The sequence below is a fragment of the Monodelphis domestica genome, chromosome 1 (assembly GCF_027887165.1).
Source record: "Monodelphis domestica isolate mMonDom1 chromosome 1, mMonDom1.pri, whole genome shotgun sequence".
In the NCBI taxonomy this organism is placed as follows: domain Eukaryota; kingdom Metazoa; phylum Chordata; class Mammalia; order Didelphimorphia; family Didelphidae; genus Monodelphis; species Monodelphis domestica.
Genome location: NC_077227.1, coordinates 565369800 through 565396806, shown reverse-complemented (window position 1 = coordinate 565396806; position 27007 = coordinate 565369800). Strand labels below are relative to the sequence as shown.

Here is a 27007-nt window from a genome sequence, read left to right as displayed (position 1 = left end):
TGTTTTTAGTTGCCACTTCTAAATTTAGGGAATATGTTAGTAGTTGTCAAGAATGAAGAAGAACAAAGCCAAACTAAAGTTCAGATACTAGAAATATTCAGTTTTAGAATGATTTATGCCATAATTAATTTCTAAAAATAAAAATGTAGAACCTACTTCAAAAGTAAGAGATAGTTGACATTCCTCAACCCTAATTAATATACATTTATTCAGATTTAAGGCTACATAGGCTGGAATAATTAAAAACCCAAGGCATTTTGAAAAGCTAAAAAGATGTCTTGGAAGCAAGATTTGGGAAAGGTAACATTGCATCCTTATAAATGTATAAATGTACATTACTCCAAGGCCTAATATTATTATGGCTTTCATTTTTTTATGTACATTATCACTTTCTAACATTTACCCAAAATTAATTTTGGAAAAAAAAAACCCTTCAGTTTTGATAGAATAGTTTATATTTCATAACTTCAGCGTATATCATTAAGATGTACCAAACTCTTAAAAGTTTAAAATAATATTTTTACACAAGTACACTGACCTTTTTGACCTTTCTAGTTTTTTTTGATTCCTCTAGTGATTTGATCTTTTGGTCCATAAAGCCTTTGGAGACATCTTCTAAAATATTGAGCTTCGCTTTTCCACTTTCAACACCTAAAATCCAAGTGAATTGAAACTTAATTAGAAGTTAAAATAGAAAGTCCAAAGAGACATAGCAAAAGAGAAGTTAAAAATAAATCTTTCTTATTTGTAAGATGTCTTTGTTTAGGTTTTGTTGAAAGACATAAACATCATATATTTTTAATTCTTTGAACTATTCAGGCTTTGCATTCTATTTCATTTCAAATAATCAGTAGGTCAGATCATTTAATAATTTTTTTAAAACAGTGTTTATTTGTTGGTTATCATATATTGAGACAATATTACTAAATTTGTGAAAAGTAGAAAATTTGAACATCTAGATTTCTTATTTATTTTAAATGAAGTAGCCTTTTATATATTAGGAAATCATTACAAATCAGTTCCTGTGGATATGGATAGTCTCCATAGGATACAAATATTAAAAACCTTTCTAAAATTTAGAGAAAACTTCTTTAAGAATAGCTTATACTTCCTAGAAGGGTCAACTATCAAATATCTCAAATTGAGACAAACTTTTTAGCACTAATCAATTAAAAAGAATTTGTGGAGCCCCTACAATGTGCCAAGCACTTAGCTAGGAGGTCAAAAGTTTACAAAACAAAAAAGGAACATGGCATCTATCCTTCCTTATGGGGCTTGCATTCTATAAGAGAAGATAATACATACACAAAAATACATACAAAAACAAGCATATATATGACATTAAGAATAATGAAATTAATTAATATCCATATAAATTATTCATTTAAATACCAGATATTAATAATGAAAATTTTGTCATAATTTGTGGGGAGGGCTAGGCACCAACAGCTGGGAGGTTCAAAAATGGCTTAAAGTATACATTGGTTTTTGAGCTGATCTTTGATGGAAATTAGGAATTCTAAGAGACACATGTGAAAACTGTGAATTTCAGATATGGGGACAATTTGCAAGTAAGAAAGCCTTTCTTGCTGAACAAATCCAGCAGTCCCCAAACTAAAAATGTGCTGTTTTACAAATGTCTCTTTATAATCTCTTTAGTGCAAACTCCAAATACTTTTTTTTCTTGAAGAAGCAATGTTATAAATGATGATTAAGCTCCTCATCTAACTAGCCCACATATACCAATTTGACACCCCCCCTACAATTAAGTTCTGCATCTTTTTGCACCATTATTCTTCTAGCAATGCCATCTGGCTGTAAATCATGAAATACTATAATCACTAAAGAATTTCATCTAACTAGCCCACATATACCAATTTGACAACACCCCCCTCCAACCAAGTTCTACATCTTTTTGCATCATTATTCTTCTAGCAATGCCATATGGCTGTAAATCATGAAATACTATAATCACTAAAGAATCAACATTATTAGTTAATCTAGTTATAGTGGAGAGATAGATGATTGGCACAAGCAGGCTGAAAAAATTACCACAAGACTGTATAAAAGATGTTAGCAGATATGGAAAAAGATGTAGAATGACTATGTAGTGTTCATGGGATTATAGATTTTTAGAGACGGAAAGGATATTAGAGATTAGCTAACAATACACATTTTACATTTGAGGAAGCTGAGACCAAAAGAGATCAAGTGGCTAATCCAAGGTCATACAGTAAGTATCAAAAGTAGAATATTAATTCAATTCCTCTGATTCCAAAACTAGCACATTTTCTATTAAAATTAAAGGGATGGGTGGCATAATTTGAATGTTCCTTAGCCACAAAGAAGCATTTTGATTTAAAAATGGGGTTTCTGTAAATGTGAATGAACATCTGATAAAGTGGACTAAATTGCTGATATAGTCTTTGAGAATACAAAAGATAATTTTTATACCATGATAAGGCCTCAGCTTAGGGCTTTAATGACTGAGAAGAAAATGTATATACCAGAGTAACAATTCACAAACTTAAGAGTAAACTCCTTGTAACCTAATTTGGAACTGAAACATTCAACTAACAAGTCTTTACTAAACATCCACTATGTGTTGGATACTGAATTAGCAGCTGCTAAAGATACAAAGGCAAAAATGAAATAGTCTCTTATCTATGGAAATTATATTTTATCAAGGGAGAAAACATGTATTTGTACATATATCAGTAATTAGTTGATCAATCATTAAATATTTAATAAGCAAGCACTATGGGCCAAACACTGTGCTAAATCCTCAGGATACAAAGAAAGGCAGAAGGGTGCTCTCAAGTGGCTCATAATCTAACAGGGGAGACCATAAGCCAACAACTATATGCAAACAAGCTATATATATATATATATATATATATATATATCAGATAAATTGAAGATGATATCAAAGGAAAGGCACTAACATTGAGAAGGGCCAGGAAGGATATCTCACAGAATGTGAAAGGAAGCTTGGGAATGATGGCAAAATTGGGAAGTGAGAGAATTCATGGGGAAGAGTCAGTCAAAATACTGGAATCTGGAGAAATACATATATTGATGGGCTAAACTACCTTGGTGAGACTAGTCATCTAACTTTTGATAGTCTTGTGTATTATTGACTGACAAATGCAAAATAGATAAAGGTAAATACATTGACTGATTACCATCATTTATTAAAGATCATCTCTGGAGGTTTTATGGAAGGATATGGATTCACAATCATAAACAAATTAGAAAGCCATAAAAGGTGATACTTTTCAAAAGTAAGGATAAGAGAAGAGTTTATGATCAAACAAGCAACAGGAGGTATCATATGGAGTCAAAATGGACGATTCTCAATACAAAATTGAAAAGTTTTGCAAAAACAAAATCAATGCAATTAAATTAGAAGAGAAACAATTGGAAAAAGTCCTTGAAGCAAATTTCTTTGAGTACTACTATCCACTGACTAAACTATATAAGAACAAATATCATTCCTCAATAAATAAATGAGCAAATGGTATGAAAGCTGTGCTCAAAGTAAAAAATCAGTTATCAATAACCATATGGAAAAAATTTTCCAAATTACAAATAAATGAAAAGTAAATTAAAACAACTCCCAGGCTCTAGCTCATACTATCTGATTAGTAAAGATGACCAAAAAAAAAAAGGAAAATGGCTATTATCAAAAGAGATGTAGAAGGTAAATCATGCTACTGCATTGTTGGTAGTGTTGTGAATTGGTCAAGACATTCTGGAAAGCAATTTGGAACTATATCCCAAAAGGCGCTAAACTGTATGGTTCCTTAACCTAGTGATATCACCATTAAGAATAAAGCCAAAGGAGCAGCTGGGTGACTCAATGGATTGAGAATCAGCCCCAGAGATGGGAGGTCCTAGGTTCAAATCTGGCCTCAGACACTTCCTAGCTATGTGACCTTGGGCAAGCCACTTAACCCCCATTTCCTAGCCCTTACCACTCTTCTACCTTAGAACCAATACCTAGTATTGATTCCAAGATGAAAGATAAGGGTTTAAAAAAAAAAAGGATAAAGCCAAAAAAGATCAAAGAAAGATAGGAAACAACTAGCATATACCAAAAATGTTCAAAGTATCACTGTATATTGTACTAAATAACTGGAAACCAGTGAGGTCTCCATTAATTAGGTAATAGCTGAATAAATTATGGTATATGAAAAAATATGGTATATGAATATAAGAGAAAATTGTGATGTAACAAATAACTTTAATGAATTGCTATACAGGGAAGTGTGTAGAATTTAAAGAACAATTTTTACAGCAAATAAATAATTATATCACTGCAAAAGAAAAAAAAAAACTTTCAAAATCTCAAGAACCCTGATTAATATACTGACCAAAAAGGATTCCAAAGGATCAGTGATGAAACCTGATATCCACCACCTCCCAACTGAGAGATGAACTGGAGATGCAAAATGAGATACTCATTTTGGGAATGGTCAGTTTGAGGATTTATTTTGATTGAATTGCTAATACACTACAAGGAAGTTTGTTTTTTTTTGTGGGGAGGTACTTGGGGGATATTGGAGAGTAAAAGAAAAAAAAGGAAACTGTCATTGAAACATTTTGAAAATTCACAGGATGAAATACTTGGAAGTTCAGAGTGAGATCTGGACATGTAGGATAGCTTTGAAATTAAAACATTGAATTTATTCATTAGTATATATATATAAACGTTCATGTTTGTCAGATTGAGAATTGAGAAAAAATATCAAAAAATTATAACATTTTAAAAGATATTACAGAAGATAAAGCATGGAAGGTTAAGATTTCTGTACTTGCAGAAGGTGGCACCCACACCAGATTTTTTTGAAGAAGCAAATATATTTGGGTTCTTATGTCAAAATCAAGTTTTTTTAATTGTAAGATTCAGTATTTACTAATTTAATATAGAATTATTTGAAAACTGTAGGTTAAAGAATTGAAAATAAGCTAAAGTATGAGATTCTCATAGGAATATTGTTCTAACCTTTGGCAAATTAACAGAGACTATATATAGATAAAAAGACTATGATAAGGAGGGAATAGAATTTAATACAATATTTTTAAAATGCTTTCTCAAATTGTTGAGAAAGTTGGTTGTGGTAACAACTGAGAAAATACATTAAAAATCATAAATATAAGTTGATAAATGTCATTTTAATATCAATACTTGTCCTAGGAACAGATTATACTTTTATTATCTTATGAAAGGTTTTCTATTTTCTCCAAGTACTCTTTTTCTAATCTGTACATTTTTAAGGCTTATGATTTTATTGTTCTTTATTTTTTACAAAGTGCCATACAAATTTCTACTTTCAGCAAAAATTTGGACTGAGGCTATTAACCTCATTCTGAGATGGGGAAGAATGTTGAGAGTTTAACCTAGTTTTTTGGTAACTAATAATAATCTAGCCCAAGTTAGATTTTGTTTATAGTTTTTCTCATTGGTCTGTACTTTCTCCATATAAATCTCAATAACATAATATGCAGAGTGCAAGGGAAGAAGGAAGGAAACTGTCTATGTGCCAAGCACTGTGCTAAGTGTTTTACAAATATTATTTCATTTAATCCTCAAAACAACCCTAGCAGACAGGTACTATTATCCATTTCACTTTACAATTGAGAAAAATAAAGCAAAGATTAAGTGAATTTGCCCAGGTTCACAGTTAGTATCTAAAGCTAGATTTGAACTTGGTTGGGTCTTCCTGATCCTAGGCCATCACTCTACTGTGCCTCTTACCTGCCTATATAACAGGGAATATGTAATTAATATCATAACCTGGGCCAAATCCTTAGGGAAAAAAAGGACCTACTATAGCATTTCATACTGGTAGTATGCAAAAGCTTTAGCATTTCGGAAAAAGCAAGTGAGTATTATATATGCTGCAGGGATGGTGAAAGTGAGGTAGGATTTTAACTGCCTTTTATAATTTAAAGACAGCTATACCTAAATAAAACTGACTATAAAATGAGAAAATTAATCCCTTTAAACATACTTTAGCCACCTATCCAGAAAGGGCCTTGTACAACTGAATTGAGGCATTCAGTAGGGTAAGATGTGGGGAAGAAATAGCAGTAGGAAGTTTAAAAACCTCAAGGATTTAGGAAAGTGGGCTGAGGAATGAAGGTTAGGGTTAGCATCTGGCTTGTCTAGACCCAAGTCTCAAAGGGATTATGGGCATAAATATTTGATTAATGGTTCACAACCTAGGCCTAAACCTTTCCAAGGAACCAGTCTGGGACCTTGGGTGGAGTAATGCTACAAATAAAACCTAATCAGCTTTCATTTAATTTAATAAGCCACTCACCATAATGCTTGCCCTTCTATCTATATTTTTGCTTCCTCATTTATGATGTCTAAATGTTAAAGGAAAGGGAAGTTGTAAAAATTTGCAAAAGAAAACTGAAGTCCCCAAACACACGTTTGAATCAAATGTTCTTGTCTTATTACCAATCACACCTTGCCAAATACCAGTCTTGGATGATCTCTATTGCTTTCTTTATTCCTAGCCACATGCTACTGAATGAAGCTAATGAAATTCATGAAAACTTGCTGACTGGGCCCACTATAAATTCAGGTTAAATTATCTCAAATGGGCTCTCACTGATCTCCAATTGACCATGATATTTACCACAAAGGCTTTTCCAAACATTTTCATCCAAGGATCCCAAAGCATGCTCTCTCCCCTCTTCCTCCATCATCTCATTGAGAACCTTGCTTTACCTTTTACCAAAAAAAAAAACTTGAGCTCATTTGCTAAGGGCTCCCTCTTCTCCCCTCTTTAATTCATATTAATCTGATATCTTCTCCATTATTTCCTTCTTTGCCCCATCACACATGAGGAACTGACCCTTCTTCTCAATCCCATTACCTCCCATCTTCTCCAGCAAATTACTCCCACATCATTCCCCCCTCTGTTTTTAATCTTGAATTACTAAGTAGTAGCTCCTTCACGTGGCCTACAAATGTACTCAGGTCTTCCCCTATCCTTAAGGGGGGGGAAAAACACCTTTATTTGATCCTACCATCCCTACTCCAGCTATTATCCTCAGTCTCTTGATCTCTCTGCAGTCTTTTGACAACTGTTGATAACGTTCTCTATTTATTATGCTCTCTCTTCTGGGTTTTCAGGATGCTGTTCTGTCTTGATTCTCGTCATCCTACCTGGTTTGGGAGTCTCTTTTGCTGAATCTTCATCCAGGTCATGCCCACTAACCATGGGTGGCCTCCAAAGCTTTGTCTTCATTTATTTCATATTTTTCTTCCTTGGTGATCTCATTGGTTCCCAAGGGTTCAAATATTGTTTCTGGGCAAATGATTCCCACATATGTATCTAGCACTAATCTCTCTTCTAAATTTCAGCATTATTAATTGCTTACTGGACTCCTCAATTTGGAGGCCTGTAAATAACCACTTCACTTCAACCCTGGATAAGATATGGAGATCCAGTCTAAAAGAAACAAACAAGCTGGTCTGGGATCAGCTTGCTATAGGAGGAAGTGAAGACTGACTTGATGAATTTTCAATCATGACAGCACCACCTAAGGGAATATCCTAAAACTGAAGAGGTCAATTTATTCCAGTGGATAAGTGAGGTTGGGTTTGGGTATAAGGAAAGATGGAAGAGAGGGAGGGAGGGAGGGAGGAAGGAAGGAGAAGGAAGGTTAAACAAGGAGGGCACCAGGCACTATGCTAAGCAGTTTACAAATACTATCAATTTGACTCACAATAATCCAGGAAGGTAAGTGCTATTATTAGCAATCCCATTTTACAGTTGAGGAAACTGAAGCAGGCAGAAGGTTGTGATTTGCCTACAATTACACAGCTAGTAAGAGTCTGAGACCAAATTTGAAATCAGATCTCCCTACACTAGATCCAAAACCATCTACTGCACATGTTTGGGTGCTTCTTATTCCTTAGAGGGACAGGAATCTAAAATTTAGAATCTAAAATTTAGAGAACTGAAAGAACCTTTTTTGTCATTTAACCTAACAACCTTATTTGTTTGCATTTTCATTTAGTTTTTTCAATGAACAAAAAACTATTTTTTATTCTTCCCACTCCCCTATTGGGAAAAAGAGGAAAACAAAGCCCTTGTATCATACATGCAAAAAAATTTCCCTCATTAGTCAGGTGAAAGAATGAAAAGTTCATTCTGAGTATTGGGGAGCAGGTAGCATTCTCAATGAAGAAAGATATATACACATACACAAAATAAGTATTTAAAAAATACAAAGTAATTTTCATTGGGTTGGAGGTAGGTCATAGCCTCTAGGATCAAAAAGGTTGGATGCACTCAGGTAGGCAATTTGGAAATATGTCCAAGGGGTTTTAAAACAATGCAGATGCTTTGGTCCAGTAATACCACTTTAGGTTTGTATCACAAAAAGATTTTTAAAAAGGGGTGGATGACTACCTACTTGTCCAAAATATTTATAGCTGCTCTTTTTGTGGTGGCAAGGAACTAGAAATTGAGGGGATATCCATCAACTGGGGAATGGCTAAACAAATTATGGTATATGCTGGTGATGGAATACCATTATGCTGTAAGAAATGATGAACAAGATGATTTAAGAAAGAGCTGGAAAGACCTAATTGAACTGATACAGTGACATAATCAGAACAAGGAGAACATGTACACAGTAACAGCAATATTGTGGAATGATCAACTGTGATAAACATAGCTACTCTCAGTAATACAATGATTCAGGACAATTCTAAGTCTTATAACAAAGAATGCTATCCATGCCTCCAGAGAAAATACTATTAGAATCAGGATGCAGATCAAAGCACACAATTTTTCACTTTGGTTTGAGTTTTTGAGGGTTTTGGTTTTATATAACAAAAATTATTACCAAAAATGAATAATATGGAAATATATTTTGCATGATAATACATGTATAACCCAGATGGAATTGCTTGCCAGATCTGAGAGGGTGGAAACTTTTGTAGAAATTTGTTATTATATGTAATTGGTAAGATAAGATTATGATTAAAAGAAGAAAAGGTTGGATGTAGAATATAGCATTAGACTGAGCTTTGAAGGAAAATAAAGATTCTAAGAGACAGAGTTGAAGCTGAAGATCATTTTAGACATAAGGAGCTTCCAGGACAAATGGATAAGGAATGGAAATTGAATACTGCATATGGCAACTGGTAAAAGCTTGGTATAGTGGTATCTGTAGGGCAGGTGAAGGTTGTAGCTAATGAATTGCTTGAGTTCAGGAGCTCTAAGCTGTAATAGGGCTAATGCCAATCTGGTGCCTACAGTAATTATAGGACAAATGTAGTGAACTTCCAGGAGTAGGACCATCAAGCTAAGAAGAGAACTAGTTTGGGTAAAAAAAAAACAGAAGTTAATGCTTTCTTGCTAACCAGGCATGGATCAGGCTTGTGAGGAGTTACTGGACTTCTTGCCTAAGTGAGATAGGGAAACCCAGTCATTAAATTAAAAAAAAAAAAAGGATCAGAGGTGCTAATGAGGACCTTAATTAAGGTGGTGGCTTTGGAAGTAATGAAAAGGAGCTGGATTACAGAGATGTGGAGGCAGAATTGACAACACTGGCAATTGACTGCATATGTGGGGTCATGGAGTGAGGCACAGAAGATGTGTGGTCCTGGGGGAATTAAAGGATGTTGGTGCCTTTGTCCTGTAAAAGTGAAAGTTCCAGCAAATGGGCAAAGTTCCCTGCAATTGGGAAATTCAAGCAAAAGAACTAGACATGAATTGGAGGACCATCAAGTTTAGAATGGCTGAAAAAGTTGTAGTGCATATGAACGTAATGAAATATTATTTCAGCATAATAATGAATTAATATTGCAGAAAAACTGGGAAAACTTTCATGAATTATAGAATAGACTGTCCCTTGTGATTAGGTTAGTTTTTTTTCCCCTTTCTTTCACATCACAAGTACTTTATTTTTCATATCTCTTTTCTGATTACTGGATATTATTGTCCATTTGTCATATCCCTTTAGGAGACTGCAAGTTACACAAGGAAAAGATAAGAACCCTGACTTACCTAAAGTAAGCATTCAATAATATATGTTAAATGAAATTGAATTACTTACATGTGACTCTCACCAAAATGTCCAAATAAGTTTAATATAAAAATACAAAAAAATACCCCTACAATATTATAAATCAACCATTGAGTAGTAACCATTCTACAACTAGAAATAAGTGTTGAGAGTTTTTATTCATTTCTCCCTTTTTTATATTTAAGAGGAAAAGGAGCAATATTTTTCAGTAAGAGACCCCATGCTGTGCCACTTGTCAGTTGGTGACCCCTGCTGTGCCTCTTATCAGTTGGTGACAGTTAGAAGGGTGTGGCTGAATGTGGTTAGTAAGTTGCAGACCATTGGAAAGGGCTTTTATCTCTGGGTCTCCTGGGGAGAAGTTGTGCTGCTAGCAATCTCTCTGGTTGGAGACAGAAAGCTGAATTAAGGCCTGGATAACCTTATTGACTATTAATTAACTTGGGTAGATAAGGTAGATATATAGTGATTATATTATCAGATAGGGTAGTGAGAGTAGGCAAGGGCTTTGGACTAGCAGAAGATACTGCCCTCTGAGACAGATGATGTAGGGTTTCCTAGAAAAATTTAGTTAGGATTTGGATCTGGGGTAAAGTTACAAACTGTTATAAGATTACTTTCACTTTCCTCCTTCTTATTTCCTATCCATATTTCCTAATATATGTGTTTTGTGTTTAATAAACTGCACTAGCTTTTGTTCAAACTCCTGCTCAAAAATTTAACCCTTCACATATGCTACTATTTTTATTCTACTAACAGTAAAAATTCTCATTATTTCCACAGGGATATTTTCTGGCATTCATCTTTTTTGCTTTTTCTCCTTTGTATGCTCTATTTGTATCCCTCAAAACATGTTATGCTCTGTAAACCAAAAAGCTATTCATTATTTTCTGACTATCTATATGCTATCAAATTATACACATGTAATTATTCTACATATCCTTATTTTCTTATTTTAAGAGGAAACAAATTAATCATTTTTTTAACTATTTAAATAAAAAGAACCTCCACATAAATCAAGTTACAAAATACTCAAAATCTCAATGGGTTACTTTTAAAACTTTTATTTAAAATTTTTATATTTAAAAGCCAACTTATAATATTACAAGTGTTTTCATAGGCAATTGACACATAGCTTTCACATAATTAAAATTTTGCCACTACCAAATTTCTTATAATAATCAGTAACCACAAAATTGTCCCCACCAAAATCCTTTTACCTCTACTTCAATCACAATTGCAGAACAAACATGTAAAATCACTATTTCCTCAAAACTTTTAGGCAAACATGTCCCTGCATTCACAGCTTACAAACATAAATAAAGCTTTAGCATCTGTAACAGCAACCAATAAAATGAAAATTCAAAGATTTCCCTTTTTTCTAATGACTTAGTTCTCATTCACTACATGTTTGTAGTGTATATACCGATGGAAAAGTATATATGTGAGTGTGTGTGTGAGTATACACACTGGTGTTTCAATGAGGTATGTTAGATATTAAGTGCTAGGGATGCAAATTAAGGTCAAAAGAGTCTCTGTTCTCAAAGAGCTACGTCCTACTAAAATAACATGCAAACAACTACATAGATATGAGATATACAGAATAAATTGGAGGTAAGCTCAGAAGTGCTAGCATTATGAGAACCAAGAAAGACTTCTAGCAGAAGGTGGGATTTTAATTGAGGTAGGAAGGAAACCAAGGAGGCCAGGAGGTAGAGATGAGGAGGGAAAGAATTCTAAACATGGGGGAGAGCCACTGAAAAGGCAACAAGTCAGGAGACAAAGTATCCTTCTGGAAGAAGAGCAAAGAGGTCTCTCCTACAGAAAAAGGAGTCAAGTAGAAGACTGGAAAGGAAGGTAGTGGTTAGGTTATGAAGGGCTCTAAAAGCCCAAAATTAGATTTTATATTTTACTTTGGAGGTAAAGGGAGCACAAGAATTTATTGAGTGGGGGAAAGCAGATTGATGTAAGGAAAAAGGAGGGAAAGGTAGGGAAATTGACCAGGGATCTTTGTAGGTATGCTAGGGAGCAAATTAAATCAGGCTAGACTCCAGGAAAAGTTAGGTAGGTTTATTAAGGATTAGGAAGGATAAGTTTAGGAAAACCAAGGAAAGTTAGATCTCCAGCAGCTAGGCAGGTATCAAAGCACTCCACCTAGATTAAGGGAAAAAAGGCACCAAAACCTGCGCTTCTCTCCTCTTTTTTTTCTTCCTCTGACACCTCCCACAAAGAAAGTAGGAGGTGTCAGAGGAAGTTGCAGTAGAGTCTGTACTAGTGGGGAATCAAAAGGAACCAAAGTTTTGACAGATACTTGAGAGAGAGGGAACACATAAAGGGTAACACCAATTCTCCCCTCCTTACCCCCAGGCAGAACTGTTTGAATGATGGAGTCAGATCTGACTAGAGCTGAAAGGGTAAGAGAAAATCCCCCTCAGTCTCTTTCTTCTTTAGTTGATATTATTTGTAATCCCCTTCTAGTACATTTAAGATGTCTGAGTCTTCAGTAAAGTAAAATAACTATTTATTGGATAAGAGGTTAGGGTATAAATGAAGAGAGAGGAAATAGGAAGTCCCTGAGCTATTTCTTCAGGGGTTTGAGGCACAAGTCTGGAACTAAGTCCCAGACTATCTTAATGTCTTTATAGATTCAAGATGATGATATTCCTTGTCTCAAAGATGTAGCTTGAATGAGTCTTTTGAAGGATAGGCCATTGTCTTCCCTGAAGGGAAAAAGTCTCTATCCTACTAACTGTAACACAGATGAATGATCTGGATCTTTTTTCCTGCTCAACAAGGGATTTGTATATGGTAGCTAAGTAAGCTCAGTGAAGATTTTTCCTCCCTCTTCAAGTCAAAGAGAAAAGACCCAGCAGCCTCTAACTGCTCCTCTTTTTCTTAGCTGGAATGTTCCATTCCCATCCCCCAATGGCAGCAGAGTTCCATCTCATCTTTTCATGAGATAGCTTTGCAAAATCCAGTCTTTTCATTCATTTTATCATTTCTCTCTTCCACAAGTCCTGGGAAATGGCATCTCCCAGAGCTTAGGTCTCCTTCAAAATGTACAAAATGATGCAGTCAGATCTGTGCTTTATCAAAGATCCTTTCAGTTAGGTACTGGGGAGATAATTGAGCAGGGTGACCAAACGGAAAGGTTTTGAAAAGATTTAGATGTAATGTGATAAAGGCTTACCCCAGGGAAATGGCAATGGTGGGGGGGCATATAAGAAAGATATTGCAACAGTAAAATTGGGAGTCCATGGCAATATACTGGATATGGGGTGGGACCACTGGGGTGAGAAAGAGGAGTCAAAGATAACACCTAGGTTAAGAGCCTAGGGGAAGGAAGGAAGAAAGGAAGGAAAGAAGGAAGGAAGGATGGTACCCTCGAAATAAGAAAATATGGAAAAAGGAAGGGTTTGGGGGAGATTATATTTTTTCCTTCTAATACCTTCTTATCTTCTAACTGGAACTCAAAATTTCTCCAGTTGTTATACTTTCTTCTAAAAACTGATTTCCTGGTTCTTTTTTGCTCCCCCCCCCTCTATAATGTTACTTCATCTAAATTGCTCGATTCAAAATAGAAAAATCACAAATAGACTATTAACTCTCAGGGAAAAACCAAATGAAACAATAAAGCAATGTAGTTTTCCTTTCTTACAACAATCCTCCTGGAAAGTGTTTCTTACATACCACACTAAACAAATTTTACATTTTCATAATAAAATAGTGGCAATGACTAATCCTCGACACCAAATTTAACTTTGCAGTATCTATGAGAAAACCAGCAAATTATAGCACTTAGCAGCCATTTTAACAGCCCATATTTGTTATTTCAAGTAAATCCAAATCAAACTGAGATCATCATCCTTGCTCATTCTTTAAGTTAAAAATTCTGCAATAAGGTAAAAATTATACATCATGCTGAAAGTTTCTATTGTAAAAATGGAGATTTGAACCCCAGACTTCAATCGCCAGAAGTCCTTGGCACTTCCCAGAATTCCCTATAATCTCACCTGAGTCCTCACTTGAGTGCAAGAACACAAATTTTATTAAAAGGGCTCTCTGCCTCCCAAGAGCCGCTTCTTCCGCTTCTAAGCATATGCATCTCTCTACCTGGCATGCAAGATGTAGAGTAAGTGGCTGTGAATGGGCTATTCAGCCTTAGGCACATGCTTTTCTTATTTTGTATTTTCTTATCTCCTTGATTTTTAATAATCTTAACAAACCTCTAAAAATATAATACTTTTAGTAGAGAAACTAATTTAACTGTTACACTACACAAATTTGTCATAAGTGAGAAAAGCTGATAAACAATGTTGTATAAACTCTTCCCAAAAGCAAACTGGTAGAATTCTTCTGAGAATACAAAACAAATATGTGCCCCAAAGAGAGAACTGCAAAAGCTACGCACACTAGGGAAATAGGTGTTAAATACTCTAAAGACATATAAATACTATAGAAAGAAATATAGAAAGTGAATTGGGAAGAAAAGCAAACAATGGAAAATGAATGCTAAAGAGAAAAGGACAAAAAAGCCAATACTGAGTTTTCAGAGCACTGTCCATAACATGAAGAGAGAATAACTAGAAATCAGTTCATCAAGCAAGATATCACAGAAAAAAGGCTAGAAGACCAAGAACTGGTGGGTAGGTATGTTATAACACTTAATTTGTTTATTGCACACATAACATAAACAGACTTTGAAATGAGACTTCAACTTGCAAGGTAACTAAAGCAAACATGGTTCTATATGTGAGGGGAAATTTTTTTTTATTAATTGCAGAAAATAAGGTAGATAATTATACTAACCTCAGCATTTACTTTTGGTTTTACCCTTCTGCTGATATACTCTCTAACAAGTATGCATTAACATTTAATTTTTAATGAAATTTAAAATCTAACTAGTACTGAGTAACTATTAGCTCAAATCATATAATTATCTTTTTTAAAAATCAATAATAAACTCATAGAGTTTAGAGGCTAGAAATGTGTAAAAACAGATTATTTGAAAGAGATAGTGATATGTACCATCTGCTATTTACTTAAAATCTAATCAAAGTAAAAATCCACATAATAGCAATTATTTTTTTTGCTCATATACCATATTTGTTCACATAATGGTTGACTTCACATAAGGACCACAGCCCTCTTCCAGTACAGGAAAGCAGGTAAAAATAACTTCCCCTCATAAGTAGCGCATGATTGTTTTGTTACAGTAAATCACCTGACTGCTATCACAGCTGTACAATCTGTACCACCAGTACACTAGTGGATAACTGATCTCACTTCAGTGAACACTGACAATTAACAATACATCCAGTGTTTTCATAAATGTTATCATTTTCTTTTCTTTTTAAAGTAAATTTCAAAGATTCTTATAATTTTGTTAAAACCTTTTGCTTTTCACTTTACTTTTAGATGAATGAAGTGAAAGACTCCTGGGAGGGTGGAATTCTCAGGTCTGCTGAGGCAAAAAGAACAAGATCTCTAGCCAGGGGATAAATTGGAGCATTGAGCACTCAGGATATCTCCTGGAACTATTTTAGCTAAGAGAAACAGGAAACACACCAGTACTTACACAATTCTGATTAATTCATCTATCTTTCTTGCACAAAAATTCTTGAAAACTAACAATTTAAAGGTATTCTACTACTAAAAGCAGTGAAATTTCTAATTTTGTGACTTTAAATTTGAAAGTAAAATTATTCTCAATATGAAATTCCCAGAAAGAAAGGAATTTATCTGTTAAGATGGTTATTATTTTCTGGAAATACACAAGCTTAAATTTTGTAGATATTAAGATGTCCAATTTGGGAAACATCACATTGGTTGGCAGCATCTTAAAAAGAAAAGATAATAATACATTTAAAACAAATTTACTAAAAAATTTAAGAAGCATTAATTATGTACATCATCTGACCATATGGCTGCTGAGTTCTCCTCCCACTCTCAAATTGTGATTCTGATTTTAGCACTATGCCCAAACTACTTTAGTGTACTGTAAAAAAAATCCTATTAAAATTATATTTATTGTGCAGTTATAATTATTCTTATAACTGACATTTTTAAACTGAGTAACAGAGAAAAATAACTTGAAATGTTGTTTCAAAATACATCTACAGTTTCACAGGAGCTGCGTTATCTACATCTTTCCATCACTTCCATTCCAGGCAGATACTCTTTCTACTCTTCCCCACACTAGCACCAGGAACCCCTTCCAGATACATTATACAAGACTTGCTTTGCAACACCTTACTTCCCCTCTTCACCAATCTCTAGTAGTTTCTAGCTACAAGGAACTTCCTGACATACTAGGCCTGTGTTGGCAAACCTTTAGCACATGTGAATTACTACAATAACCTGCTGGTGGATCTGCTTGGCTTGATTAGGCCACTCAAATAACACTCCTCCCCCCCCCAATCTGGTGGCTCCTTATTACCTCTAGGCACAAATACAACATATTCTGGCAAATCTAGCCCCCTCCTACCTATGCAATCTTCTTATATTTAATTCCCCTACATGTTATATATTCTTTGATACTGGTTTCCTAGTTATTCCACAAACAAGACACTCCATAACTCTTGGCTCTGGGCATTTCCTCAGGCTATTCCACAAGCCTGGGATATCTTCCTCTTCTGTTCCCATTACTGGCTTTTAAAAGTCTCAACTAAAATCCTACTGTCTACAGGATGCTCTCCCCAGCCCCTCTGCATGAGTGTCTTTCCTCTGTTAATTACCTATCTATCTATCATTTGCTTTGTATATATTTGTTGCAGTTTGCTTCTTCCATTAGATTGTAAATTCCTTGAGGATGATTTCCAAGTTCTTTGAACTAATGAGGCCATACAAAGGCATTCATAATATTTTATATAAATCAATAAAGGAGCATTGCTATATACCAGACATTGTGTTAAGCACTAGTGACACAAAATCAAAAGTAAGAGAACTACTGTGTAAAATCATTATAGAATTATACCGGGAAGTCTGATTAAGACCCAAAGTTGTTAAATTGGGCTCTAGTTACACTAGGTCTGAATAGTTCACCTATAACACCAAGTAAAAACTGCATTTAACAAACCCCCTTTAGTATCCCAGTTTGTGTAAAGACTCTACCTTGCAGCTTAGGAAAGTTCTGCTTTACCTGATACAGCCATATGTAAGAACTCACCAAATGAAGATATCTCATCTCCGCACTAAAGAAATATGTATAACTTAAGTACATTTATAACCTTTTGCTCATGAGGAAATAATTCTCAATATATTTCTTCAGAAACCCATCCTATTAGATAATTAGTTTTAGCAAGGTCTTTAAGGCAACCTAATGGCAATGCTGAATTTGGAGTAAAGGAACTTGAATTAAAACCTTGTGATTTTGGCCAAATTATTTTCCTAGGCCTTTGTCTTCTCACCTGTATGATTAAAGACTTGTAATAGATGACTTCTGAGGTTCCTTCCAGATCTAAACTTATGATCCTATCAGGCTATACTCTATGCCAATGGACCATTCCATATATAAGCCAATAAATCAACCAAAAGGCAAAAAAAAAACCTAAGGCAAAGATCTAAAAGTGGGAAACAGAAAAACTACTTTCTCATTCTCTCGATTAATTACATAAAGCTTAAAGTAGAAATCAAAAAGCAAAGTTAAGAAATATCAACTTTAATGGAAATATAAATAGGCAAAATGGACATCAGCTCTAACTATCTCTCTTTACAGATGTGGTACCATACATTAGCCTTCACTTAGGCAGAAAACATTTCCCCTCTACCCCCAAAGAATTGAACAGGTAAATATATTAAGTCTTTCACTGGTAAATTGAGGTTAACTATTCTATGTCATATGTGAACTAGAAGAAATTTTCAGATAAAACATATGAACTTAACTTTATTCAAATGGATGTGCTCTTCATTGATTTGGAAGTTCTCTCCAAAATGCACATTGAAACCCATTCACACTTATCTATCCTATGCATCTCTCATCCATGTTATTAAAGAGTTTTCCGGTAAAAAAATCTTTAAAAAAAATCTGCTCAACAGAAAACAAAATATCCAGAATAAGAAGGAAGAAAGACTTGAGGGAAAAGTCTGAAATTCATAATTGTCTGACATCAAAAAATCACCGAGGAGTTCATACATGTATAAAAATAAGCCATTCTCCAACAGGTAAATGAGCTAATGTTAAGAACAATTATTTCTCAGAAGGAATAGAAATTGCAACTTTTCGTATTTACTTATACTGATAAGAAAAATGCCTGCTACAGCTGCTACAACTTCTACAAGTACTACTAATAATGTTGTTAGCCTCATTCCTGGTAGCATAGGTATTATTTCCCCTTTACAAAAGAGGAAATAGGCTTAGAGAGGTGAAATTACCTGCCCAAGGTAACACAGCTGCTAAGTATCAAAGGAGGGAATTTAAACACAGGTCTTTTGGTCTCCAAGTATTACCATACTGCTTACACTTATCCATTTGTCAAAAATAGTAAAAGATAACAATTAAATACTGATGAGCCTATGGAAAACAGAGATGCTAGCAGAACAATGAATTAGTTGAATTTTAGCTTTTCTGAGAAAACACCACGAAATTATGCAATAAGAACTATAGAACTGTTCATATCATTTGTCCTATTAATCTTTCTTCTAGTATTAATCCTAAAGAGATTACCAATAACAAAAAGGCCTATTTGTATAAAAATATTCCTAGCAGCATCATTATATCACACATATCCCAAACCAAGAGATGACCAAAAATTAGGTAATAAACAAATTATGAACAATGAAGGTAATAGATCAGAGAATTCTAGGATTAAAAATGAACACTAACTCAGAATAACCAAGTCTAAAGTCCTCACTTTATGCATGAAGATTTTAGGGTCCAATTTTCCTGCAATTAAAAAAAGGAAAAAGTTCCTAGGCCAATATACAAATGCAGGACTGCTGATTCCAAATCCAATACTCTATATGGCAGTGATGGTGGACTTTTTAGAGAGGCAGTTAATGTGAGAAATACCCTCAGGAATGCATGGAGAAGAAGAGGGGAGCAGCCCAGCACCTAGTCTAGTAATGAACTTTGGCAAACTCTGTGCTGGGGTGATGGTGCAGGTGCTCACAGAAAGGGCTCCAAGTGCCTCCTCTAGCATGCATCTAATAGCTTCACCACCACAGCTATATACTATACTATACTACACTACACTACACTGTACTGTACTGTACTGTACTATACTATACTATACTATACTCTTTCCCTGTAATACCACAAAAATGGCAATCATGCAGACTATAGAGAAATACAGGAGTACTTCCATGAAATGATATTGAAGGAAGAAAATAATAATAAATAGGTAACATTTACGTATATGTAGCTTTTTAAAGTTTAGAAAGTGCTTCACACATTATATTTGGTCCTCACAACAGCCCTAGAAGATGATGGATATTATTATTGCCATTTTAAAGATGTGGTAAAAAAGAGCCACAAGACCATATATTTGACTGCAACTATATAATCATAGCAGCAATAAAACTCTAATAGACTACATAGAAAAGTTTAAAAGGAATCATTGAAACAAATAAGCTGATTTTGTCATGACAATGTAAAGCTAACAAAGACCTCATAAATGAAAAAATGAAATATAACTTTAGGGTTATAGGCACAACAATTTAAAATTACTTTCTCTGTCCTTTTCTTTTTTGCTTGCTACATACATTGAATTTCTCAATGGACATTTTAAAATTACTTAAAAGAATAAAAGAGATGTTCTAAATCCTGCTCCTGAATCAAACAATCACAGATTTAGGGCTGAAAGGTACTTTAGAGGCAATTTAGTCTATTTCCCTCATTTTACAGATGAGAAAACTGAAGTCCAGAGAGGTTAAATGGTTTGTCCATGAACATATAATTAGTAAATGTTTCAAGTGGTATTTTAACTGGACCTGAAGTCCAGTGTTCTAATTCCTTACATGACATTGTCTCTCAAACCCTTACTCCCTTGTCCTATCACCTTTTATTCCTTGCCAAATCCAACCCTGGATTATACCCACAAACTACTTACTCTCTTCTTTCTCTTGTTCATTTGCTGCTGGACAGGGCTGGAAGAAGTCCTTGAAACCTGCTAAACTGGGTTCTTTTACTATTCAGTAGTTCTTTTCCTGCTACCTATTAACATGCCCAAGTCTCCCTCATCCTTAAGAAATTATCATTAGACCCAAACTCAAGTTATCCTTTTAGTTATCCTTTATTTTATCCTTTTATCCTTTCTTAGGCAAATTCCAAAAATAAGTATTTACTTTCCTTGCCTTCACTTTACTCTGATTCTGCTCTCATTCTCTTGCAACCTTTTGCAATCTGACTTCAGACTATCATTCAACAGAACCTATTTGCTCCAAAATTACCAAAGAACATTGGATTGACATATCTGATTGTCTTTCCTCAAACTTTTTTGACCCATTCATATGGCATTTGACTCTATTGATAGCTCTCTCCTAGATATTTTCTCATCTCTATTTTCATGATTCTGGTCTACCTTGCTGCTCCTCTCTGATCACTTCTCTATCAATTTTTCTGGGTTACAATTCATATCTTTCACCACACTGTAGCTGTAGACACTTCAAAGCTGTCCTGGGCCTTTTTCTCTATATATACCAGCGAGCCTTATCATGGACTTCCAAAAGATTCACAGATAGATTCCAGTGGGTTCATGAATGTGGATAGGAAAAAAATTAGATCTTTTATTTTATTCACCATTGAAATTTATCATTTCTTTTGAATAAGAATTTTAAGAAATTATTCTAAGAAACATTTAACTTCACTGTATTGGCAAAGGAGTATATAACACACAGACACACACACAAATTAAGAAGAAGCCTGTGTCTTGGAATGAAGAATCACAAAATGTCAGAAACAACTGTCAAAATTGTTTCTACATATAATTTAAAACAATTTTTAAAGTAAAAAAAAAAATAGCCCGTGTCTACACTGGTGACCTCATCAGGTCCTATTCATTTATCTTCTCGATGTCAGTGATAATTATGGTAAGAAACACAACACATCATTCATTCAAATGCCTTCATCACAAAGTCTACAGATACTGTTACTGTAGTTTTAAGCACCCAGAAGAAATGCTGGGAGAAAAGGTTAAAGTTCAGTTGAGAAATATCTACTTACAATTAGGAAGATATTTTTGCTTATCTTTTCTTCCTAGGGATCTATTAAAAGTCATGGAAGAAGATGTCTTAAGCTGAATTATCTCAGCAGAAGGAAAAATGGAAGTATTTATCTGTGATTAATGAGCACCTAATATATATGTAACAAAGAAAGCAAGTATCATGTTATTTTATGGAAAAAAAAAGCTTTTAAAAAGAAATTTACATATAATCTTGTGAAGAGTCATAATACAGGATATTTTAGGAAAGACTGTATCCCATGTTTATAGAAGCAAAAACAAAAGAAAGGATTAATCCTTTTTTTTTTAAATGAAGATATTTTAAGAGCCTTTCTTTATTACCTGGAATTAGTTGAGTGATTTGAGGATGAGTTTTTAGAGAAGTAGAGTCAACTACTAATATTTTGAGGTGACTTGTGATGGTAATGGTTGGAGGTGTACTATTGTAGTTTTACATAAATACACATACATAAATAAGTATATTATTACTCTCATTTGTTAATAGATTAAGACATGTTAAATCTTAAATATAAGCAAAAATAAAAGGAAAGAGGTCTTTATTTTTTAACTCAAATAATTATTATAGAATGATTAAATCAGACTGGGGGCTTGATCTAATAATCAGTTAAGAGCTAGAAGAGACTACAAACATATCAATAGGAAATAAATTATCCAATATACCCTTGAATTGATATAGAGCCTGGGATTAATATTTTTTCTAATCCATAGGTCTGACCATGACACTTAGTTATCCAATCAACTATAGTGGATCCCTATTATTTATAGGATTAAATATAAACTCTTCTGCTTGGCACCTAAAACTCTTCACAATCTGCCCCATCTAATATTTCTAGTCACATTACATCCTACTCATTTCTATGCATACTACATTCCAGCCATATCTACATCCTTGCCATTTCTCATGTATAGTACTCCATTCCCCTTTCAAGTCTTTGCACTATCACCCATGCCAGGAATTATTGAATAAAAACACCAGGCACTAAGCTAAGCAAGGATTTAAAAAATCTAGGGCAGTCACCAGCCTCAAAAAGCTTTCTTTCCCATGGGGAATACAACATATAGAGAAAGGAATTCTTCACTTCTTAGAACCTCAGTTTTTCTTTAAGTCTTAGTTCATCATCTTCTACAGAGTTTTCTTCCCTTTCAATCTTAACTGTTTAAATGTGCTTCTTCTCACCATCCTTCTGAAAAGAAGATTTTAAACATGCTTTGTGTTTTTTATATACCTATGTGTATATATATACATATATATATATATATATACACACACATGCATGTTGTCTGTTCTCATTAGATTTTAAGTTCCTTGAGGACCAGGAATATTTCATTTTGCCTTTCTATCACCAGCACCTAGTATATGGATCACTTAATACATATTGATTGATATTTGAAACTTAAAGCTTTGTATAATTTGACTCCAAACTACCTTATTACACATTAATGCCTTCCATTTACTCAATGATTCAACTAAAATGCATTTCTTGTTTATCATATAAAACACTATCACTCGCCTATTTCTTTGCCTTGCCTGTTTTCTATGTTTGGAAAACATTATCTTCTCAATTCTACCTTAGAATTACCTAATTTCTTTCAAGACTCGACTCAAATGCTACCTTCTACACAGATTTTCCTGAACCTCCTACTGACTACTGCCTTCCCACAACTTCACCCCAATCACCATTTATTTATTTTACATATGCATATACAAATATAAATACACACACACACACACACACACATACATATACTGACTGTCTTATCCAGAAGAATACTAGCTCATGATGTTAAGAGCTTTTTCATTTCGGGCTTTATAACTCTAGTGCCTTACAAAGTGTCTGGCATATAAAAAGTAATAAATATTTGTTGACTGACTTTATCTGAGCAATTACTTCTTTTCTCTTTCAATCATTCTTTTCAGCACACACATATGCATTATCTAAAGGAAATGGCATACACTGATTCTATATATGCTACAGTGTAGTAGAGTAGTGTAACATGAGCCTCAATAGCCTCTTTCAGAGACAATGCATACTGTTATCTATTGGAGAGAGAGAGCTATGTGAGGTATTGAATGGACTACTAGAAAACTTCTCTCCTGAATCAACTGAGTTAATCATCAGTGAGTCTAACAAGATATTCCCTAAGACCTAAACCTGCTACATTAGTAAAAAGGAAAAGGCAATCACTTGTACAGCTGTTTCAGTTTTCAATATTGTGAATCATTTGTCTTCTTACAGAAAATAAGTAGATAACCCTTTTCTTTGAAAAAGAAAAATGGTAGGAGAGTTAAATTATTTTGTTAGATTTTAATTTAAGCTGAAGGCAGGGATTGGAATAAAGATTTCTTAAATTCCAATTTGATTTATGCCTATTCTTATGAAAAAAGCAATAAATCTGATTTTGTTATTTCCTCTTCCCAATGTCCATATTCAGTTCTAAATAGTATGTAACTGGGATTCTAATTAGATAATTGTCTAATAAAGAAAAATTTGCTATAAAATAACACATTTAAAACTAAAGTCACTCTATGTCAAGTCCCACTAAGAGGAACTTCAGACAGGTGCACAAATTGTTCAACTGCCCTGAAATTTCATTATAATGAATACTGCTCAAAATTTAAAAAATTACTTGTCAAAAATTATTAGTAAGATTAATTAGCATCACCTATCCTTCCAAGTTAAAATACAGCAGGCAGAATAGTGTCATGAAAAGTATTCAGTTTCCCAGGGCATAAATTCAAATCCTAATTCTATTACTACTTATTTAAATTAACCTTCTGCAAAATCATTTTCTTATCTGAAGGAGGAAATTGTTGCAGATGATATCTAAGGACCCTTCCAGCTCTTAGAGCTTGACAATTTTTAAGAATTTAAGGTACAGTTGGTAGCACAGTCAATAGAGAGCCAGGCCTGAAGTTAGGAATACCTGGGTTCAAATTTGACCTCAAATCTTTCTTAGCTGTGTGACCACTTAACCCCAAGTACCCAGCCCTTACTGCTTTTCTTCCTTAGAACTGAATACCAATTCTAAGACAGAAGGTAACGGTTAAAAAAAAAAAAGGTAAGGTATAATAAGCCTGGAAAATTAATTGGTTACAGCTCTTTTTGCCCCCCCCTTCAAGAATCAAGTGTCTAAACTTTAATTTTTCTCATCTAAATGTAATTACTAACATTTCCCCACTCCCTTTTTGCCCATGGCTGAGGCCCAACTAAACTGTGGTTTTAAGTTTCCCCTTTCAAAAGTGTGAGGTGTGTGGTATCTTTTATATTATGGTGAATGACTATTACATAGACAAATGCATAATAAAATAGAAACAGTACATTCATTATTCATTTCAATGAATAGCATAATAAAAAAATTTAAAACCACATTATAAACCCCAAGGCATGTTTAGAATTACATTCAAACACAAAGGACTTAACTCATGTTTCTGCAAATTCCAAGTAAAATGAGTACCAATAACTAAAATTCATTTCAATCAGTTCTGACATATCATTAGCTTGTGTTGCTATGTTATTATTTTAAAGCTAGGATAAAAAAACAGACATTATTGAAAAGTGCAATGAATATATAACATGTGTCATTTGTTCCATATTTCTATAACAAAGGCACTTGGGGGAGGGGGGAAGGTTCACGTACTTTGAATATATCTGGAGGGATTTTCCATTTCTTTTACTGATTTCTCCAGAGCAGCGTCACTCTTGAAAATGAAGTTAAAATCTTGTTTTTTACTTTCACAAGAATTAAAAACTTCAGAGTTAATGTTTTCTTTCTTTTGTATGTTCATAGGAATAATCAATTCTTTCTTATTCATGAGGACTTCTTTAGAATCTCTTTCCAAAGAAACTAAAGTATCACAAGATCCACTTTCCAAATATTGACTCATAAGAACTGATTCATCAGCTGTATGAAGACAGTTATTTCCACCTATGGCTATGTTTCTTTCTCTTTCCTGAGAATCAATTTCATTATAACATCCCAAGATTTCATTTGCATTTGGTATTTCACTATATGGATTGCAATTCAAGCTCATATTTCTTTCAGAATTTGGGAGTTTCTTGAGGGTGCAGTTACATTCTTCCACTAAATTATCACTAGTCTCAATCAGTTTTATTCTTTTGCTAAAGTTGGGATAATCACTATTTTCTAATATGCTTCGTTTTTTACTCCTATAGACACTTTTTTGGCTGTTTAAATGTGAAGGGCTTTCCAATATCTGTTTAACTTTAGAAGTACAATTTTTTGAATTCCCTTCTTTCAGATTAGTGGGTGAAAAATAATCCTCATATATCGCTTCTTCGCAAGCTGGAGATACCTTTACAGGAGTAGTCATCAATTCTAAGAAGTTTTCAGCCTTATCTCGATGCACTTTGGGGGTAGCAAATTTAATGGTAGATTTTTTTTTCCTTGATTTTTCTTTTAAAGGAGAATTTATATGCATTAAACTTCTCAACTGTTTTTCTGAGGTATTTGTAGGTCTTGGACTTTTTGTAGAATGGCTTTCTACTATAGCTAAAGGGTTCAGATAATCTTTGTCACTAAATAATTTCTTAGATACTTCTTCAAAATGTGTTTTTTCAGGAGTAAGTACTTCAGTAGTCAAAGTATTTTGGAAATTCCTATTTTCTGCTGTAAGGTTACTCTTAGATCGCTGAGGGGTTATACTATCAAACAGATGACAGGATGCAGTTTTTGATATGGGTGAAGAAAGACATGTATCAGTGTTGGCTTCACGAGTGTGTTTCTCTGACTTCACTGTACGTTTCCTCTGTTCAGAGTTTCTCCAAATATCATCAAAGGATGTGTTTAAAACATCGGAAATGAATTCATCTGTAAAATATTTATAAGGTAGTCAAACAGTAATGAGAAAATAGTACAATGATTTAAAATAAAGAAATCTTTAATTTTCAATCAGTTTTAAAGTTATGGTTGCTCATATTGTCAATAAAGACCAGAAGATATTGGGAAATTCTACTTAGAATAACTAGACAATTTATAAAATGGTTGAGAATCTATCTACCAAAATATACCCAAGAACTATGTGAACACAATAATAAAATACTATAAGAAAAAATTAAGTTAACTTTAAACATTTAGAAAAATATTAATTGTTCATGAGTATAGACTGAGCCAAAATGGAAAAGATTATATAATACTAAATTAACTTTTTCAGTGTTAAACCAAACTACCAAAGAACAATTTGATAGAACTAGAAAAAATAATGAAGAACAAAAAACAAGGGAAATAAAACAAAAAATATTTGAGAAGGAAAGGGGCCTAGTAGTTCTAGATCTTAAGCTCTACTACAAAGAAGCAATTATCTAAACAATTTGGTATTGATTTTAAAAAAATCACTGGAGGTGGAGAGAAGGGAAAGAACATGAATCATGGAACCATGAAAAAATATTCTAAATTAATTAAATAAATAAAATGTTCCAAATTTAAAAAAAGAAAGAAAAAACATGGAAAAGATCAGGTTCACTATACTGCACAACCTAGTAATCTAGAGGGCAGTGAACTTAAAGGCTTATGGTAAGGATTCTCTCTTTATTAAAAATGGCTTTGGAAAAAAAAAAAGAAACGAAAAAGAATCTAGGCAATGGTCTGCAGACATTAGGCTTAGATCAACATCTCACATTATATACCAAAATGTGCCAATATGCTGTTACCTGCCTTTTGACTCAGCTATACCATTACTTTTAGATCTATGCACCAAAGAGAACAAAGAAATAGAAAAAGCAACTATACATATATAAATTTATAACTAA

The 27007-nt window shown here is 33.8% G+C and overlaps 1 protein-coding gene across 4 annotated transcripts in view; it reads right to left on the bottom strand.

The window, feature by feature from the left end:
* The window catches only part of MCPH1 (microcephalin 1), a 337814-nt gene that overhangs the window by 270023 nt on the left and 40784 nt on the right, over nt 1-27007 (bottom strand). For 3 of the 4 annotated variants that reach the window (XM_007476232.3, XM_056813404.1, XM_056813403.1), the window contains 2 exons: nt 24879-26069; nt 539-651 (listed from right to left, as the gene is read on the bottom strand). In XM_007476232.3, coding sequence (XP_007476294.2) covers nt 539-651; nt 24879-26069 — 1304 coding nt within the window. The remainder of the gene's footprint in view (nt 1-538; nt 652-24878; nt 26070-27007) is intronic. The other variant, XM_056813405.1, reaches the window with a different exon arrangement.